The sequence below is a fragment of the Procambarus clarkii genome, chromosome 91 (genome assembly GCF_040958095.1).
Source record: "Procambarus clarkii isolate CNS0578487 chromosome 91, FALCON_Pclarkii_2.0, whole genome shotgun sequence".
In the NCBI taxonomy this organism is placed as follows: domain Eukaryota; kingdom Metazoa; phylum Arthropoda; class Malacostraca; order Decapoda; family Cambaridae; genus Procambarus; species Procambarus clarkii.
Genome location: NC_091240.1, coordinates 16831761 through 16852331, shown reverse-complemented (window position 1 = coordinate 16852331; position 20571 = coordinate 16831761). Strand labels below are relative to the sequence as shown.

The window sequence follows — 20571 nt, the reverse complement described above, 5'->3', positions numbered from 1 at the left end:
CGACGGACATTCAATTTGAGTATAACACAAGTGGAACGGTAAGTGTGACGTCCTGCTCGCTTGTTTGTTTTCCTATCAACGTCGGAATCTTCCTCTTCGAGTTTTTCTGGGTGCAGTGCCTACCCGAGCCCTCGCTTGATGTGTTCACGGATGCGTCGTCTCTTGGCTGGGGCTTTGTGACAAGTGCTCACCTGGCCGGCCAGGGGCAGAGGAGTCTGTCCCTTCCATCATGCCCACAGCATGGTGCGGGAGTTTGCGGTGGTGTGGCTGTCGCTACGGAGGGTTCGAGTCACTCGTGGATCGGCGATTCGGCTCCATTCGGACTGCTTCCTGGTGGTTCATTGTCCTAATGGGGAAGGGGTGTCTCTGAAGTTCGTGGCTGGTCACTTCGGGTAGCTCTTCTGCTGAGTTCTTGAGGTTTATATCTCCTCGCTGTTCACATTCAGGAAGTGTCCAATGTCCTGGCGGACGGAATGTCTCGCTTTATTTTTTTCCACAGAGTGGATGGCTGTCGCCCCCCTCCATCCTTTGGCTTTGTCGGACATTCAGGTGCCCAGAGGTAGACTTCTTCGTGTTGGCTTGGTCCCGGCTCCTTCTATTATACGTGGCGCTGTTCCTCGACTGCAAGGCTTTCTCGGTAAACACTTTCCGACAGGACTGGACATGGTAGGGGTTCCTTTACCTTTATTTCCCGGTCTAGCTGTTGCTGGGTTCTAGCTTGGCTCGAATCCTATTGGGCTAGAGTGGTTCTCCTGGCTCCATGGTGGCCAGCCCAGCCTTGGTTTCAGGCGCTGATTACACGGTGTCCGAACCTGATTTTCTGCGGCTCCACCACCACCAGAAGACGAGAGAGATATCAAATAATATACACCTGGAAGATACTGGAGGGCCAAGTACCAAATCTACACAGTAAAATAACAACGTACTGGAGTGAACGATATGGAAGAAAATGTAGAATAGAACCAGTGAAGAGCAGAGGTGCCATAGGCACAATCAGAGAACACTGTATAAACATCAGAGGTCCGCGGTTGTTCAACGTCCTCCCAGCAAGCATAAGAAATATTGCCGGAACAATCGTGGACATTTTCAAGAGGAAACTAGATTTATTCCTCCAAGGAGTGCCGGACCAACCGGGCTTTGGTGGGTATGTGGGCCTGCGGGCCGCTCCAAGCAACAGCCTGGAGCCTGGTGGACCAAACTCTCACAAGTCAAGCCTGGCCTCGGGCCGGGCTTGGGGAGTAGAAGAACTCCCAGAACCCCATCAACCAGGTATCAACCAGGTACCTCTTTCAGCAGGTCAGGCTGGTGAGGTACCTTGCTGGTTTGACACACTCTTCCACTCTTCGCATCTGGTTTTTTGACCCGTGTATATTGCCATTTGTATAGTGATCAGGTGGCTTCTTTGATGGTGTCCCACCTGCGGTCTTCCTCTCAGTGGCAGTATGAAGTCTCTTGGCGGTCTTTCTGCCATTTCTTTAACCTTCATCAGGTTTTGTCAGTGTCGGTTCCAGTTGTTTTGTCCTTTTTTGGCTCTTTCAGGAGCGGTGTTTTAAGCCGAATACTGTTGCTTCTTATCGTACAGCATTGGCAGAGCCGCTACAACTTGCGTGGGGGGGGGGGCGGGGCAGGGGTTAAATTTTAAAACTCCAGTTTTAGAGCAGCCCTGCATTAAATGACCTGACTTCAGCCCCATATAGGTCATTAAATCGAGTGGATACTATATCTGAGAGGGATAGATTAGTACAAAAATCTCTGAACCTCTTATCATGTTACACTGAAACTTTTGCTTTTTTATTTCAATGTTATGTAGAATTAATCTTTGCAAAATATGCCAGGTTACATGATTCATGAATCATGTGCATGGTCTGAAAGGCTGCAACGCTGGGTGTTTCTTCCACGAAGAGCTTCAAGTACACGCTATGATGAGAATGAAGATGAGCATCGTGGTACAGACATTATGCTTAAGGCCACTGAAGGATTTGAAAAGATTGAGGTAATTATTATGCTCCATTTACTCCATTTTGGTATCATCAAATTATGTCTAATTATTGCAATTATTTTTTATCACTTATCACATTCATGTTATTAGTTTACAAATACAAATACAAATATTTATTCAGGTAAAGTACATACATACAAGGTGAGATACAAAAGTTGATGGATTTATAGATAGTGCTAGTACATACAATGCCTAAAGCCACCATTACGCAAAGTGTTTCGGGCAGAAACGCTTTGCGTTTGCGTTGCGAAACACTTTTACTTACAGAATTTAACTACTGTCAAAGCATGCTTATCTGGACTATATGGGAAGGACCCCCCCCCCCCTTACTGGATAAGCAGAATTCTTAGAGGGGAAGTCTAAAAATGACCATATTTGCAATTTTCAAAGGGGAGCCCCGTCAGCTCCCTGAACCTATCGAACTGACATGTGCCTATTAGTTTGGTGCATTAGTCCTTGGAGTTTGAGTGCCTACTGGGGGCCACAAGCCAGAACCTGGTCCCCTTAGAGAGGCGCAGGGTGCAATGGCCAAATGAGCTCTCTCTATGTAAAGTTTGTCATTTCTGCCATCAACTGGGGAAGGCACCCAGAAAGGTAAGTGAACCATTACAAACCTCTAACTGGTTGAAATTGCAACCTACGTCCGAACAAAGGCCCAGAACTCCCCAATAGAAAACAGTGAAATAAGCAACACGTCATCCAACTCGTACGCCCTCTCATTAATGCCTCACCCTTCCCCCGACAGAGAAGAGGGGAAACCTTGCTCGGGAGAGCAGGCCGCACCACCCTCAGTTCATAGACTGATGTGCCAGATGTCAGAAGCCCTCTCTGGCCTTAGGCTTTTGTGTGGCTTTGCCAGCTGTGTTGTGTGGTGGCCAGGTGTTCTTACAAGTATATTGGGCTGCATGCACCTACGGTTCCCTTCCCTAGGTGCCCGGTAAGTACTGCCCTTGGGGCTTGGGACTGCCTTCCACAAGTTCCTTGGGTTCTGCCTCTGCTTGGCCATTTGCTGCTCAGTTTTCGGCCGCCCTTTGTGTGCTAGGGTGTTCTGACTCCCTTAGTTCGCCTTAGGGTAGGAGGCAGTTTGCACCGGTAAGGGGCGCAGGGTACTGCGCAACTTGTTTTCACCATTTATAGTGGCCGGCTCTGTTCCGCCTGGGTATGCTGTCCTCTTACGGGGTTTTCTATTCTTTTTGTTTACTTGCATGGTGGGGGGGGGGGGGGGGTCTGCCTTGGATTTTGTCCCCTATGCACTGAGTGCTCTTAATTTTTTGGGTGGTACCTTGCTAGGTCCCCGTGAATGTACACGTCCCGGGGGTTCAACTATTAGAAAGTTGTTTGGTAGATTTGGGCGCTGGTTAGCAGTACCCTGCCTGGGCTTCCCTGAGTGTGAGTTTTGTCTCAGGACCCTGGGAATCCCCACGGGGGGCGCGTGGCTCCGATGGATGTGGCCCCTGAGTCTCCCTTCGCTCTGTGCGAGTTCGAGGGTTGCTCTGTCCCCTTGTCTCAGGGTGACTCATTGTTTGTCTCCGTCATGCAGCCTGTTAGGGCAATGGCACTTTCGACTCAGAGTCCTGTGAGTTTTGTTGCTTGCTGGTGACTCAGTTTACCCAATCTACTGATGACATTATTTGGGTGCAGGCAGCACAAGCGTTGCATGTTAGGTTTAGGTTGTTGCAACGCTCTAGGTCGGTTGCTGTGCCACACGCCCCAAGACTGCTCCGTTTTGCTTATAGGGACCCGGACCTGAGGGTGTTGGTCGCTTCGGCCTTGGTTATGTCCGAGCCCCCCCTCGTTCTTCCCCTCCTGTGGTTCGACCTGGTCCCCCCCACCCCCTCCTGCTTCCAGCTCTGAAACGTCTGAGGGTTTCGGAGTTGGGGCAGGGTTTAGATCGTCTTGAGACTCGGGCAGTCTCGGGGGATGCCCCTTCTGGTGTGGTGACGGAGGCATTCGAGTTGGTTCTCCCTGCCATAGCATCTGGGTCTGACCCGTGGGCCCCCTTCCGTCCGGCTTTTACGGCTGCACTGGCCTTTTCTTCTGAGGCTGGGAAGTTGGGAGATGACTCGGCCCCGGGTCCTGATGTGAAGGATCCAAGGGCGGGGGAGGGACTGACTTGGGGGCCTTGGGCCCCGTTGTACTCTGCCTGGGTTTTTCTACCCACTGAGCGGGGCTTACTGTTTTAAGGATTGGGGTTCCCCCCCCCCCCCCCCTCTGCGTACGAATTGGATTTGGTGTCAGCCCCTCCCTGGGTGCTGACCCCGGGTGCTTCTGTCCCGTCTTTCCTGAGGTTTTCGGCTTCCTGCATCCAGCCTCATGTGGTACGGGAGGCCTTTGCAGCTTAACTCCTGCATTACCTGGATTATGCCTCTATAATGGATCCATCTTCATTCAGATTTGGGTCTTCGTTTCCCTACTGGATCCGATATGAGGTTCCGGAGTCGTCCTGGCTGACGGACTGTCCTGTTTTTGGTTTGGAGGCTTGGCATACCTTCTGTCGTTCCCGCACGCTTGAGTGGTGTGAGGCATTGACGATGGGGGGGGGGGGGGGGGAGTTTGAGCACCTCAATGAGTGCTTGTTTGCCTCCTGCCCTTCCTCGGGATGTTGGCGCTGTGCATCTTCATGTGCTGGTTCTCTCCCTTTTGGCTGTGCAGGTTGCTGAGAACTTGCGCACTCGTGGCCTCCTGGCTTTGGCCTAACGTCTCTTTTCCTTCTTGGAACTGTCTGCTGACTGGCTTGAGGAGGATGTGGAGGCGCTTGGGGCCGGACCGTTCCTGGGTCCGGTGTCTTGGGCTCCGCGGCTCGCTCGTCATCTACCTTGTTGAAGCTGTTTACGTCGATCCTGCGGGATGCGGTGTCGCTGTTTTATGCCTCCCGGCTGGGTGGCATAAACCACCTAATCAGTGTGGTGTTCGCTCTGTGTAAAGCTCGAGTTCTCCTAAGGGGTGCCGGCCCTTTCGTGGTTCATCCCATTGCTGGGGCAATGGGGAGAAGGCTTGCTCTCTTTGCTTAAGCCTCACGATTTGTGGGCTTTTCGGGTCGTTTCCGATGGTCTGCGGTGGCATTGGGTGGCCCTTCCTCCCTCGGAGGGTTCGGGGCTGGCGCTGCAGGCCTCTTCTCCTGCCCTCTGTCAAGTTGTCTTGGAGTGGGTGCACTTGGGCGTGGTTGAAACGACGACATCTTTCAGGTGGATCTGAAGCCTGTTTCCAGTCCTGAAACAAGACTGCAGACCTGAAGTTCATTCTGGACTTGTCCCATCTGAACTCCTGGGTTCTTTGCCCCTCCTTTCGGATGACTACGCTGTCCCAGGTCCGGCTTTGTTGGAGCCGGGCGCTTGGATGGTGTGTCTGGACCTCCGGGACACATATTGGCACATTCCGATTCATCTGGGGTTCAGGGACTGGCTCGGTTTTGTTGTGATCAGTGTTACCGCTTTCGTTGTCCGGGTCACCCGGAGGTTGTTCGAGGGTCTGTGTTGAAGCCTGAACTTTGCGATGATGGTCTACTCGCCGGGTCAGGGTTTAGCTTCGTCAGCTGTTCTGGTTCCTTTGGGGATGTCCCTTCCGCCTCTCTCGCGATCACTGAGTTCGACTGGGAGCCTTGCGTCGGCTGCAGCATCGCCGGCTTCCTCTTCAGGTTTTTCGGGGTTCAGTGCCTTGGCGCCAACCCGAGCCCTCGCTCGATGTGTTCCCGGACACGTCGTCTCTCGGCTGGGGCTTTGTGACCAGTGCTCACCATGCCGGCCAGGGGCAGTGGGGTCCGTTCTTCCGTCGAGCCCACAGCATGGTGCGGGAGTTCGAGTCGGTATGGTTCTCCCTTCAGAAGGCTCGGGTTGCCCGTGGATCGACAATCAGACTCCATTCGGACTGCTCCCTGGTGGTTCATTGTCTGAACCGAGGTGGTTCGATGTGGTCCTTGGCTCTTTGGTGCTGGTCGCTTTGGGTGACTCGTCTGCTGAGTTCTCGGGGGTTTGGCTGTCTTGGCAGTCCACGTTCGGGAGGTGTCCAACGTCATGGCATACGGCCTGTCTCGGTTCGTTCCTTTATCCACGGAATGGATGGTCGACGCCAACTCATTCAGTTGGCTCTGCCAGATGTTCGGGCGCCCGGAGGTGTACTTCTTCGGGTCGGCGTGGTCGTGACACTTCCCGATATGAGGTGCCCTTCCCCGACTGTGAGTCAGGGTCAATACCTTTCAGCAGGACTGGTTGAGGTGGGGTTCCTGTACCTCTTTCCCCCGGTTCCGCTGTTGCTCCAGGTCCTGACTCGCTTGGAGACTTACCAGGGAAGAGTAGTCCTCTTGGCCCCTTGGTTGCCGGTCAACCTGGTTTCAGGCGCTGCTTGCTCGGTGTCCGAACCCGGAGGTTTTCCCGCAGCTCCGCCTCTTTCAGCAGATCGGCCCGGTATGTCACATGGCTGGTTCGATCTTCTCAAGTCTACGCGTATGGTATTTTGACTCTGATCTATCATCATCTCTGGTGATCAGGTGGCTTCATTGCTGGTGTCCCACCTGTGGGCTTTCATCTCGGCAGCAGTATGAAGTCTCTTAGCGGTCCTTCCGTTTCTTTCTTTCGCTTCGTAGGTGTACTTTGCTGTCTGTTAATGATGTCCTTTCTTTCTTGGTTGATCCAGGACCGTCGTCTTATGCTGATTACTGTCGCCTCCTATCGTGCAGCGCTGGCGGAGCCGCTGCAGCTTGCTTTCGGTATTGATGTTACTTCTGCGCCGTTTCGCAAGCTCTCTTGTGCATTGTTTCACCTCTGGCCTGCTCATGTGCTACTTGAGCAGTCCTGATCGTTGGACAGGGTGCTCTCTTTTTTCTCTTTTCTCCTCAGTTTGTAGTGGCCTCTTCGGTTCAGGACTGTTTCTCTAAGGGAGCCGGACAGCCGAGCGGACAGCACGCTGGACTTGTGATCTTGTGGTCTTGGGTTCGATCCCGGGCACCGGCAAGAATCAATGGGCAGAGTTTCTTCACCTTATGCCCCTGTTACCTAGCAGTAAAATAGGTACCTGGGTGTTAGTCAGCTGTCACGGGCTGCTTCCTGGGGGGTGGAGGCCTGGTTGAGAACCGGGCCGCAGGGACACTAAAAAGCCCCGAAATCATCTCAAGATAACCTCAAGAAGGCTTTTTTCTTGTTAGCATTGGTCTCTGGAGATCGGGTCAGGGAGCTTCATGCTCTTTTCCGGCCTGGGGTTTCTATTCGTTTAGTCCTGGTGGTAAGTTTCTTCGTTTGCAGCCATCTCCTCCTTTTCTGGCGAAGAATGAGACTGCTGCTTTCCAGAGGGGGTTCTTGGGTTGTTGATGCTTGGTTCGTTAGGCCGGGGTGCATCATGTGTTGTGTCCAGTTGTGGCTCTGCTTTTATGTGTGCGCCACAGTCTCTATGACCGAGGATGTGCTTTGGGTTGATCCGGTTTCCCTTCTGCCCTGTTTCAGGGTCTCCCGGGTTGTCCGCATGGTTATTCGGTCTATCCAGCCTGCTGTCTATCCCTGTGCCCATGATGTTCATAAATTTGCTGCCCTTGCTGCTGTTTTTGGGAATATGTCTTGTGTTGAAATTCGGGTGCGGGGTTTTTGGAGGTCGAATAGGCTCCTGGCTGCGCATTACTTGGTGAATGTTCCTGGGCATAGTTGGGGCTGTGTCGCTTTGTGTCGGCGGTTGCACCCAGTTGTCTCGACTTCGCGTTGAGGAGTGAGTGGCGACCGCCTCCTGGGTAAGTCCCTCTAGTGTTCATCTTTTGGTTTGTTCATCTCCAGAGAGCCGATGGGGCTTCCCCCAGAAAACCAGCATTGAATGTAATGAAAACTCCAATTTCTGGGCGAGACCCAGAGGCTCCTAGGCAACCCTCCCTACCCCCAGTCGGCGTATTTTTCGTGTTTTGATATCCAGCCTCAGGACTGGGGTGTGGATTGCCGGCGCGAGGGTCTGGGGTTTTCCCCTTTTCCTCCCAGGAAGAGGGGAGCTGCGCAGACAGCGGCACAGCGACTTGTGACGTCATGTTCGTTTGCTTGTTTTTGTTTGGGGAGTTCTGTCCAATAGTTTGGCTTTTTGTAGCAATTTTCACTAGAATAGGGGTTTGTTTTGGGGCGCATATCTTTCTGGGTGCTTGACCCGGTTGATGGCAGACGTAGAATGCTTCCAACCACACGGGGGGGGGGGGTTTCTATAGACCATTGCTCCTCGTGCCTCTCTGAGAGAGGTCAGGTTCTGGCTCGTGGTACCCGGTAGGCCTAAGAACTCCATACACATGACTGATGCCCAAGTCTGACATTAGCAATATCAGCCTGGATAGCTCCGGGGAGCCTCCGGGTCTCACCCAGAAAATGGCGTTTCATTACATTTAATGCTGGTTTTTTTAATGGTTATATTTGACTAGTAAATCATGTATCATTTCCTATATACATTTCCTTTAGGTAAAGCATGTGGGAGAGATCATAGACACACATGGCTTCTCAAGTTTCAAGTTTATACCCGGAACAAAGGACAACATAATTGTGGCACTTAAATCAGAAGAAGTGAATGGACAAGTGGCATCATATATCATGGCTTTCAATTTAGCAGGAAAAGTGCTCCTGCCAGAAACAAAAATTGGTAACTATAAATTTGAAGGAATTGAATTTGTATAATACTAGTTAAGAAGTATTATCACGAATCTATTAATAAAAGTTAACACTTATGAAGTTGGATGCAACTTCTGTAATACAAAGAATTTAAGACGCAATAGAAAATTTGTTTTAGTATGTGATGTTGAGGTTGTGATGTATCTCAGTATTTTATTATTTTTTACAAGCTTTATTAGAAACTTTACCTTCTGTACTTGCAGGTTCCATTAGTTTATTTTTATACAGTAATTTCAGTAGGCAAATCTTTATCAATTGAGTTCTAAAGTATCTTTTAAAGTTATATTGTACTTGAAGATGACAGGCTGGACTTAAAAAGCTACAGCATTGTATTTGTAGTACATATAAACAATGGTTTCCTCCATGGTACAGTAGTCTGTAACTGGAGTTTCTTGAATCTTGAACCGGTAATGACATTGTTATTAAGTATTGTATAAAAAATTTATGGATAAACTGTTAAACATTTTAATTTTGAAGTATAATTTTGTAATTGTAAGGATTTGCCTTTGCAAGGCATTCACTCAACCAGTATCCAGAATTACCACCATGGGCAGTTGTGGAGGGAATTACTCAGGGCATTGTGTTACTCCAAATATTAAATTAAATCTTTAGTGATTTAATTCCATTAATCTGTTAGATCAATTTTGCTTTTCTTCAAATTATTTGGACAATAATTTTAATTTAATCATAATTCTTTACGAAATAAAATATTTTTGTATATTTTAATTCAGCGCATGTGTGTGTGTGTGTGTGTGTGCCGTAATGGGTGTATGCGTACTCCTATTTATATTTTAACAATTATTTATCTATGGTTTTGTGAACTATAGTGCCTAATAAAAATAACTATATATCAGTTAAAGCAAGTTTTTTAAATTAAAGCCAAAAAAATGTAATAAAAAATCCTGTGAAGTAGTGTACCGAATCATCTGTGAAGCATCTTTACCGAAGCGTGTGTGACTGTTATACCATGAATGTTTGTGCAAATAATTCAGAGTTATGGCATGCTGTTTGCCATGAAAACATGTGTAAATTTTTATCAGTTTATCAGATGTTATTTATGTCTTTGGCACAGTCATGACCTTTGGAAGGAACTGTTGTAAAGTTTTATTATACAGACAGCCGCTTGGTTTGCGAACTTAAGTTATCCAAAAGTTTCACTTTCCCGATTGGGGTTGGGGAGTCATACTATACGAAATAAGTTCGGGTAGGAAGCGGTCCGCCAAGCGTCGCGCCGACCCGGAGTGGTGGATGGGTGGGAGATGGCCTAGTTTGCTCACTGACTGTCGGGACTGGTTGAAGGCACCATTCTAGAGTGCCTTCTACCCTGTGACGTCACAGATTCACGGCCTATTGTTCCCATTGTTTTGATTTGTCACGAGGCTGGTGCGTTCATTCTGTGACTTTGTTTTACATATCTGCACAATTAAGGAACATCTGTGCACCCTGTCGGCTCCAAATGCACACATTGTGCCAGTGATGGCTGAGAGAGAGAGGGGGAAGAATTATTGAGAGAGATGCTAGGAGGTAGGCAGGGAGAGAGGCAGGAAGGGAGGGAAATAGCAAGGGGAGGGGAAGAATTAGTAAGAGAGGGAGGGAGGTCGACATGGAGGGAGGGAAAGGCAGGCAGGCAGGCTACATGACCTTGAAGCAGTGTGTGTGTGGGGGGTGGGGAAAGTTGTCGGTGGGGGGGGGGGGACGGGCTCACTCTGATAAGCGTAACACACTCGACCCTGTTACCCAGATTTGTTTATGAAATTTTAGATGGACATCATCATATATATTCTTGGTTACATATTTTGTTTAGTAATATTATTAGGATAACAAAAAGTTATAAAAATACTTGTTTCGTGAATGCTTTATTGTATTAGATGGAGATTCTCCAGGCTATCTCTGACTGGCAATCTACTGAGCAAGCCACCTGGGGGGAGGGAGGGAGACCAGCAGTAGTGAGGGGGGCAGGGAGGGAGACCAGCAGTAGTGAGGGGGGGGGGGGGAGGGAGAGCAGCAGTAGTGAGGGGGGGGGGGAGGGAGAGCAGCAGTAGTGAGGGGGGGGAGGGGGAGGGAGAGCAGCAGTAGTGAGGGGGGCGGGGAGGGAGACCAGCAGTAGTGAGGGGGGGGGGGAGGGAGAGCAGTAGTGAGGGGGACGGGGAGGGAGAGCAGCAGTAGTGAGGGGGGCGGGGAGGGAGAGCAGCAGTAGTGAGGGGGAGGGGGAGGGAGAGCAGCAGTAGTGAGGGGGGCGGGGAGGGAGAGCAGCAGTAGTGAGGGGGGGGGAGGGGGAGGGAGAGCAGCAGTAGTGAGGGGGGGGGGAGGGAGAGCAGCAGTAGTGAGGGGGGCGGGGAGGGAGAGCAGCAGTAGTGAGGGGGGGCGGGGAGGGAGAGCAGCAGTAGTGAGGGGGAGGGGGAGGGAGAGCAGCAGTAGTGAGGGGGAGGGGAGGGAGAGCAGCAGTAGTGAGGGGGGCGGGGAGGGAGAGCAGCAGTAGTGAGGGGGGGGGGAGGGGGAGGGAGAGCAGCAGTAAAGGTGTGAGGGAGAAGTAGATCAGAATTTCTCTTATTGATGAGTGCAAACAAAATACTGTCTCATTTATGCTATGAAACTATCGATTTTTCCCCCTATATTTTTTCTATCTCCATTTTCCTCCAATTCTTGTTTACAAACTGACACGATAACCGACGGGTATCGTCCCCAAGGGGTTGGCAAACCAAGTGGTGCTCTGTATAAGAATTTTTGGAGGTGGGTCATTAGGCTTATATTTTCCTACTGTTACTAGTGAGACTCGCTGGATAATATGTAGACATTGTAGAACACTGATCACTGGTGCTTAAGTAATGATTAGGACAGTCTACATATATATAAAACTTCAGTAGATAATTTTGGGTATTTGATTTAAACATTTACAGAGTAGCTTCAAAGAATTATTTGATAAGATGGTAAATTGTGTATCTCAAGATAATTTATAATAACTAAGTGTCTAAAATATTTGAAAATTTACGTCTTATATCATACCACTGTTATCTTAACTGTGAGACATGTACTACTCGCCTCAGTTTTTCTCACTTTAAAGAAGAATTCTCACATGCTGAAAGAAATATCAATGTTTTGTTTTTGAATAACTTATTAAACCCTTTCCAAACTCTTTATGTACAGTTGCACCTCTAAAATTCAAACTACAGCATATCATTCTGAACCTTAGCCAGATTATGTGAGAGTTACGACTTGGACTATTGGTCCATTTTAGGTGCAGACGGCGCTCAACTTTTGCAGGAGTTACGTTTCTGCAAAAAAAAAGGAAGGAATCAAACTTAGAGTTGCAATGTATGGATAAAACAGAATTAGGTTCCAGAATCCTCCAAAATCCACTTTTATTTTCAACTTTACTGAATACAACATCTATTTTACAATTAGTATTTATTGCTCCTTTCATTTTCCAACTATACATAGCACTTAATTAATCCGTTCCCAGAACTAAAGCGAATTTCCCCATTGGAAATAATGTAAATTGAATTAATATGTTCCAGACTCCCCAAAAAATTAACTTGAATGTAAATTTTATACGTAATTCACCCAAATCTTCAGTACTAAAGTATGTACAAGTTATTATTTAACTTTACTGATGACTCTTGTTGGCGTATGGAGGACGGTGAGGAGGGGGAAGGAGGAGAGGTGTTAGTGTTCGGAAGGGGAGTCCCCTTCCAAATCTTTAAATTCGTTGATAAATCTCTCAGCCGCTGGTTTGTCTCAGCTGGCAGCCTCCCCATGCCTCACAACACTATGAATACCACTTATTTTTCTAAATTTCTCAAACCATCCCCCGCTTGCCTTAAACTCTTTCGTATCTGCATCACTCGTTCCAGGGGTTTTCTTTAAAAGTTCTTCATGCAATTGCCTTGCTTTCTCACAGATGATGGCCTCTGAAACACTATCACCTGCTAACTCCTTGTTGTGTATCCAAATTAATAACTTTTCAATGTCCTCAAGTGTTTGTGTTCTTTGTTTCACAATTGTTAAGCCTTTTGCCACTTTAGCACTCGTAATGTCCTTTTTCTAAGCCAGTATGGTGGATATCGTTGACTGAGATTTATTGTCACGTGTGTTTTCTTGGCTTGAACCTTACCACTGGCTTTCTTGGGACCCATGGTGAGATATATAACAAAAACTTATATGTTCAAATACCCAAAAATCCGAAAAAACTAATTCTTTACAAAGAATTCAGGCGCGATTGTCACTAGGAGGGAGGCACTGGCAAACTGAGGTGCGATCGCTGTACCATCATGCACTAGGTCGGCCATACGCGTATCAACAAACTTTGTTTCCCGAGGCAGAGCTCATAACCCAATTTTTATTTTCTGAAGAAATCGGGCTCGTAACCCGAAAAGTTCCTAAATAGGGTCATTCGTAAGCCAAGGTGTTACTGAATATACAATTTTGGTCTAACTGCCTGCACGGCACATATCATATATATATATATATATATATATATATATATATATATATATATATATATATATATATATATATATATATATATATATATATATATATATATACATACATATATATATATACATACATATATATACATATACATACTAGCAGTACCCGGCCACGCGTTGCTGTGGCCACAGCAACTTTCCCTGTCCCCCAGTCCTTCCCAATTTTCCCCGCTCACCCGTCTCCTCGGCCTCCTAACCATTCCCCATTCCACTGTCCCCTCTTCCTTCCCATCATGCCCCACTCCCCTGTCCCTTTGTCCTCCCCACCATTCTCTATTCCCCAATCACCTCGTGCCCACCATCCCAAACTCCCCCGTCCCCTCTTCCTTCCCCACCATTACCCCTTCCCTTGTCCCCTCGTCCTCCCCACCATCTTTCACTTCCGTCCCCACGTCATCCCCACCATTTCCCATCACTGAAATATAAGAAAAAGTTTAAAAATTAAATGAAAATATATAAACAAAACTATACTCACAAAATGAATGGTATGGTAAACAATACAGCTCAATTCCAACGCAATGTCACACAAAATAATTCAATGAAGAAATAAAATCAAAATCTATGAAAATAAAATTTATCAATGCAATCGGAAACATTGAAATGGAATTTGTGACATATTTAGTATAGCGTTCATGTTGCTATTATGTGCAACAGATGGCGCGGTTTTAAAAAAACGCATGTTTTTACCTTTCACAGGAGTGACATCTATATAGTAGGTATATACAAAAGACGCTCCTATTCGAATGCAAAGTTGTGTCAAAATTTCAAAGCAATTGGTAAAGAACTTTCGGAGATTACAGTGTGTGTTGCTCTTACGTCCAACAGATGGCGTTGTTTTTCAAAAAAAGCATGTTTTTTCCTGTTACATATGAGGCATGTATATAATAGATATATGAAAAGATACCCCTACTCGAATGCAACGTTGTGTCAAAATTTCAAAGCAATCGGTAAAGAGGTTTCGAAGATTTCCCTCACATGAAAAACACATGAAAAACTCAATTTTTCAGAAAAAGCATGTTGTTTTACCTTCACAGACGTGACATTTAAATAGTATGTACTGTATATAAAAACCTGGCCGGATGCGAATGGAACATTGTGTGAAAATTTCAAAGCAATCGGTGAAGAACTTTCGGAGATTAGTGATTTTGAACAAATAAACATTTCCATTTTTATTTATATAGATTAAAGTACTGTACTGTGTAAAATTTAAAAGTCTTGTGGCTACACCGGGTTCACATCAGCTTTCTCAGTGCTCCAGTAAATAGATGCCATTTAATAAAAATATAGTGGGTAACATTCCTGGGTGTGAGAGCCTCTGTACAGAGTGAGCAACCAAAGCTGGTACACGCAGCATGAGCTAACAGCACTGCTGTTGATCTTGTGACCACAACGATGCATAAGCAACAGGGCTCCATTAAGGAACATATAGCCTCTTCCCACAACCATACCATCACCAGAGAAGTCTTAGCAAACAACACAGAAATCATCGATAGATACAGTGATAGCAGGCGGCTCGACATCTGCGAGGCACTACACATCAAGAAGTCAACACCAGCAATCAACAGCCAATTAATGCACAACTATATTCTACCCACTTCAAGACTCCGCTCCAATATAGAAGCATCAAGAAATATGGGCCAATAAAAATAGGCCTTCTGCAGTTACCTACTTTTAATACCTGTTTCATTGTTTCGTGTTCTGTCTTGTGTTAAAAGTTTATTTTCACCTCATCCAAAACTATTGTAACATATCACTTCACCCAAATGTAGGTATAAAAACTCGAAAGATGTTTAAAGCTCTATTCAGTTAAAGTTGTGTGTGTGTGTGTGTAAACTAAAGTCTTTGAAAATGTAATAAGTTGTACGAAACGCGCTCAAGTGTCGCGTCAGACTAGAAATAAAAATGAATTTTGGAGAATTGATCTTTGAATTACCATCAACAGTGAAAAGAAACGTATGAAAGATCGAGAAAATTCGTGTTAGAATTATTAATCTTACTTTTTCGGTCATATTTAATAATATATGTCTACAGGAAAGACTGCTACCAAAATATACTAATATATATATATATATATATATATATATATATATATATATATATATATATATATATATATATATATATATATATATATATATAATATGTCGTACCTAGTAGCCAGAACGCACTTCTCAGCCTACTATGCAAGGCCCGATTTGCCTGATAAGCCAAATTTTCATGAATTAATGTTTTTTCGACTACCTAACCTACCTAACTTTTTCGGCTACATAACCCAACCTAGCCTATAAAGATAGGTTAGGTTAGGTTAGGTAGGGTTGGTTAGGTTCGGTCATATATCTACGTTAATTTTAACTACAATAAAACAAAATTGACCTCATACATAATGAAATGGGTAGCTTTATCATTTTATAAGAAAAAAATTAGAGAAAATATATTATTTCAGTAAAACTTGGCTTATTAGGCAAATCGGGCCTTGCATAGTAGGCTGAAAAGTGCGTTCTGGCTACTAGGTACGACATATTATATATATATATATATATATATATATATATATATATATATATATATATATATATATATATATATATATATATATATATAATATATATATATATATATATATATGTCGTACCTAGTAGCCAGAATGCACTTCTAGAATATATATATATATGTCGTACCTAGTAGCCAGAACTCACTTTTTGGCCTACTATTCAAGGCCCGATTTGCCTAATAAGCCAAGTTTTCCTGAATTAATATATTTTTTCTATTTTTTTTCTTATGAAATGATAAAGCTACCCATTTCATTATGTATGAGGTCAATTTTTTTTATTGTAGTTAAAATTAACGTAGATATATGACCGAACCTAACCAACCCTACCTAACCTAACCTAACCTATCTTCATAGGTTAGGTTGGGTTAGGTTGCCGAAAAAGGTAGGTTAGGTTAGGTTAGGTAGGTTAGGTAGTCGAAAAAACATTAATTCATAAAAACTTGGCTTATTAGGCAAATCGGGCCTTGCATAGTAGGCTGAGAAGTGCGTTCTGGCTATTAGGTACGACATATATATATATATATATATATATATATATATATATATATATATATATATATATATATATATATATATATATATATATATATTTTATATATAATAATGTCGTACCTAGTAGCCAGAACGCACTTCTCAGCCTACTATATATATATATAGTAGGTTCCACTGTATTTTGAGATCATTCACAATACAATGGGGCCTCGACTTACGATGCTAATCCGTTCCCAGAGACGGATCGTAAGTTGAAATATCGTAAGTCGAAGTGATTTTTCCCACAAGAAATAAAGGGAATTGAATTAATCCGTTCCCCACCCTCCAAAATATTAACATACAAATCCATTTTATACTGAATACAATGTTTTTTTCTAACTACAATACAGTACCATAGTTGATCTTACCTTTATGGAGGGCTCTTGATGGTATATGGAAGATGGTGATGAGGGGGGAGGAGGAGAGTTGTTACTGTTTGTAAGGGGAATCCCCTTCCATTATCACATCAGGCAGTGATGTTTTCTCTAGGGTACTCTCTCTCTCCTACGTTTTGCCTGAACACCACTAGGACCTGGTTGTGGTTCAGTGCTTGTTTGTCTCACTACAAATTTGTCAAGAGTACGTTTGTTTTTCCCTTCGTTTTAACATTTGTCTGTAATGATGCATCACAGTATCATTGAATAGGTTAAGGCAACGACCTACTGCAGCTTGATTTGGGCGAGTCGTTTCAGCAAAGGTTTGCAATTCTTCCCATGCTGCACACATTTTCTTAATTGTTGAGGAAGAGACATTCTGTACTCTTGTTTCTGCTCTATGGTCATCCTTACATGGGTTTTCATATGTTGAGCCTTACCACTGACTTTCCTGGGACTCATGGCATGATATATAATAATTACTTTAATGTTCAAAATGCAAAAAATCACCACAAAAGCGGAATTTCTTATAGGCACGATCGTCATTAAGCGGGCAGCTGTAGTAAACTGAGGCAGGTCGGCCGCATGACCGGGAACCACGCGTTCGGTCGATCCGAACGTGTACCAACAAATATCGGAAGTCGGCGACACCATCGGATGTCGAGTCGCATTTTTCGATGAAATTTACATCGTAACTCGAAATTATTGTAAGTAGGGGCAATCGTATGTTCAGGTGCCACTGTACTTGGTAATGACATCACATTATAGTGCTCTATGATATTTGTAAATTACCCGTACTCTATCTTTGCCATCAGAATACTTTCCTTGTTTTTTTTATTTTGTCAAACAGTTCAAAGGCCAACACCAAACTTGTCTGACAGCGTGTTCATTCCCCAGCTATGTTAACTTTTCTATACAAATTATTATTTTCATCTGTGTTAAGATACCTGTTTTCTGGGGGGGAGCCCCGTCGGCTCTCCAGAGCTATCCCAGGCTGATATGCTAATGTCAGACTTTGGCATCAGTCTTCTTCTTAGGCCTACCGGGGACCACGGCCAGAACCGGGCCCCCTCAGAGAGGCAAGGGGAGCAATGGCCTATAGAAGCCCCTGTGTGGTTGGAAGCATTCTATGTCTGCCATCGACCGGAACAGGCACCCAGAAAGGTAAGCGCCTCAAAACAAACCCCTATTCTGGTTAAAATTGCTACCTAAAGCCGAACTAGTGGATAGAACTACCAACTGAAAACAAGCAAACTAGTGTGACGTCACACACTGCCGCGCCGCTGTCTGCGCTGCTGCGGAAGGGGGAGCCCCAGGCCCCCCCACGTCGGCTACCCACACTTCAGTTCTTGAGGCTGATGCTATAGGCGATGGTCGTGTGCTCTGGCTCCGGTGTCGCTACTGCACTGTGCTTTGCGTGTGGTGTTGGTTTTGTGGGTGCGAGAGCCAGGAGTTACCTTCAGTACTCGGGCTGCATGCGCCTAGGGCTGCCTTCCCTAGGTGCCCTGTAAGTACTGCCCTTGGGGCTTGGGGCCACCTTCCACAGGCTCCTCGGGGTCTGCCTCTGCTGGTCCGTTTTATCTTTCGGTTTTTCGGCCGCCTGTTGGGCTCTTTGGTGTTCTGTTCTCCCTTGTTACCGGCAGGTAAGAGGCAGGGTGTTGCTCAGCTTGTATTTCCCGACATCGCGGCCGGCTCTGTTCCTTGCGGTTCGCTGTCCTCTTGCGGGGTTTTGTTTTTGTTTTTGGCTGGTGGGGTTCTGTCATTTTATTCAGTTTATTTTTGCCCTTCCACTGTTCTTCTCGGTGGGCCCCCTGCTAGGTCCCCGTGAGTGTACACATCCCTGGGGTTCAGCTATAGAAGTTTGCTTGGTAGTTTTGGGCGCCGGTTTGCAGCACCCTGCCTGGGACTACCTGAGCGCGAGTCCTCTTAAAGTAAACGCTCAGGACCCTGGGAATCCCCTAGGGGGCGCGTGGGTCCGATGGATGTGACCCCGGAGTCCCCACTCACTGTGTGTGAGTTTGAGGGTTGCTCGGTCCCCTTGTCTCAGGGTGACCCTCATTGTTTTTGCCTCTGCCACGCTGCCTGTTGGGTCGGTGATACTTTCGACCCTGAGTCCTGTGCGTGTTGCTGCTTGCTTGTGACTCAATTTACCCAATCCTCTGATGATTCTCTTCGGGTACGGCGGCGCGTGCGTTGCAGTCTAGGTTTCGTCTGTTGCAACGCACTCGGTTGGTTGCTCACCCGGATGCCCCGGGGCTGCCCCGCTTTGCTTTTCGAGACCCGGACTTGGGGGTGGGGTCGCTTCGATACTAGTTCAGTCCGCACCTCCTCGTCCTTCCCCTTCTGTTCGTTCTGGTCCCCCCCCCCCCCCTGCTTCCGGCCTCGAAGCGTCTGAGGGTTTCGGGGTCGGAGCAGGGGTTACTTGATCTCGAGACTCGGGCTTCCACGGTGCTTCAGGTTTTCTTGGGGGGCGAGCTTGAGTACCTGAATGGGTGCTTGTTTGCCCCTGCCCTTCCCCGCGATGTGGGCGTTATTCAGCTCCATGTGCAGGTTCCCTCCCTTTCGGCGGCACTCGTTGCGGAGTACTTGCGCACCCGGGGCCTTTTGGCTTTTGCCTTGCAGTTCTTTTCCCTCCTGGAGCTGTCTTCGGATTGGCTCATAGAGGATGGCGTTCCTCTTCTTTAGGCGTTCTTCACCTTTTTGTCCTCTTCTGTTTGAGGAGTCGGCCATGGCACAGTTTATTCAGGCTGCGTCGGCGGCTTGTCGTCCGATGTCGGACTTGTTGGTTTTCCGGGGGTCCCGGGGTGGGTCTTCCCGGAAAGGTCGTGCCAGGGCTCGGGGTTCCTCTCATCGTGGTAGGCCTCTGGTGTCAGGTTCAGGGTTGGCTCCTCCTGCGGACCCTCCCTCGTCTGGTCGGCGCGGTGTTCGCGCTGTGCAGGGTTCTGGGTCTCGTAAGGGTCGCCGGCCCTTTCGCGGTTTGCCCCCTTGACGGGGGGGTGGCTTGCACTGTTCGCCCGCGCCTGGTCCCACGATTCGTGGGCCTTTCGGGTCGTGTCTCGCGGCCTGCGGTGGCGTTGGGTGGCCCCAGCCCCTCGGGGCTGGCATGGCAGGTTTCTTCCCCTGCGCTCTGTCGAGTCGTCTTGGGGTGGGTACGCTTGGGCGTCGTCGAAACGACGTCGTCCCTCAGATGGGTTTCCCGTCTGTTTCCGGTTCCGAAACAGGACTGCGCGGACCTGCGGTTCATTCTGGACTTGTCCCGTCTGAACCCCTGGGTTCATTGCCCCTCCTTTCGGATGACTACGCTGTCTCAGGTTCGGCTCCTCTTGGACCCGGGAGCTTGGATGGTGTCCCTGGATCTCCGGGACGCTTATTGGCATGTCCCGATTTATCCACAATTCAGGGACTGGCTCGGTTTTGTTGTGGGGCGTCTGAGTTACCGCTTTCGTTGTCTCCCGTTCGGGTTGAACCTGGCACCTCACGTGTTCACGCGCCTTACACGGGTTGTGGTGGCTCGTTTGCATCTCCTAGGTGTTCGGGTGTTGGCCTACCTCGACGACTGGCTGGTTTGGGCTCCCAGCCAGTCAGCTTGCTTGCTAGCCAGGGATTTGGTTCTTTCCCAGCTCGCCGAGTTCGGGTTCTTGGTGAACTGGAGGAAGTCCCATCTGGTTCCCTCTCAGGTTCGGACTTGGCTGGGTCTCGTTTGGGACTCTCGAACCGCCTCCTTGTCTCTTCCTCCGGAGTCTCTCCTGCGGCTGCGGTCCCGCCTTCGTCTGTTTGTGGAGGGCCCTCGGATCACCCGGCGGTTGCTCGAGGGGCTGTGCGGGAGCCTGAACTTCGCGATGGTGGTCTACCCGCTGGGTCGGGTTTGGCTTCGACGGCTGTTCTGGTTCCTTCGGGGTTCCCCCTTCTGCCTCTCTCGCGATCGCAGAGTTCGACCCCCGGGGGACTTGCGTCGGTTACTGCGCCACTGGCTTCCTCTTCAGGTTTTTCGGGGTTCAGTGCCTTGGCG

The 20571-nt window shown here is 47.3% G+C and overlaps 2 protein-coding genes across 4 annotated transcripts in view; one reads left to right on the top strand and one right to left on the bottom strand.

The window, feature by feature from the left end:
• The window catches only part of LOC138349630 (soluble calcium-activated nucleotidase 1-like), a 145452-nt gene extending 135977 nt beyond the window's left edge, over nucleotides 1-9475 (top strand). The window contains exons 7-8 of the mRNA XM_069318834.1: nucleotides 1836-1993; nucleotides 8410-9475. Coding sequence (XP_069174935.1) covers nucleotides 1836-1993; nucleotides 8410-8622 — 371 coding nt within the window. The 3' untranslated portion in view covers nucleotides 8623-9475. The remainder of the gene's footprint in view (nucleotides 1-1835; nucleotides 1994-8409) is intronic.
• The window catches only part of LOC123773869 (soluble calcium-activated nucleotidase 1), a 348537-nt gene that overhangs the window by 146325 nt on the left and 181641 nt on the right, over nucleotides 1-20571 (bottom strand). The gene's annotated exons all lie outside the window — the stretch shown is intronic.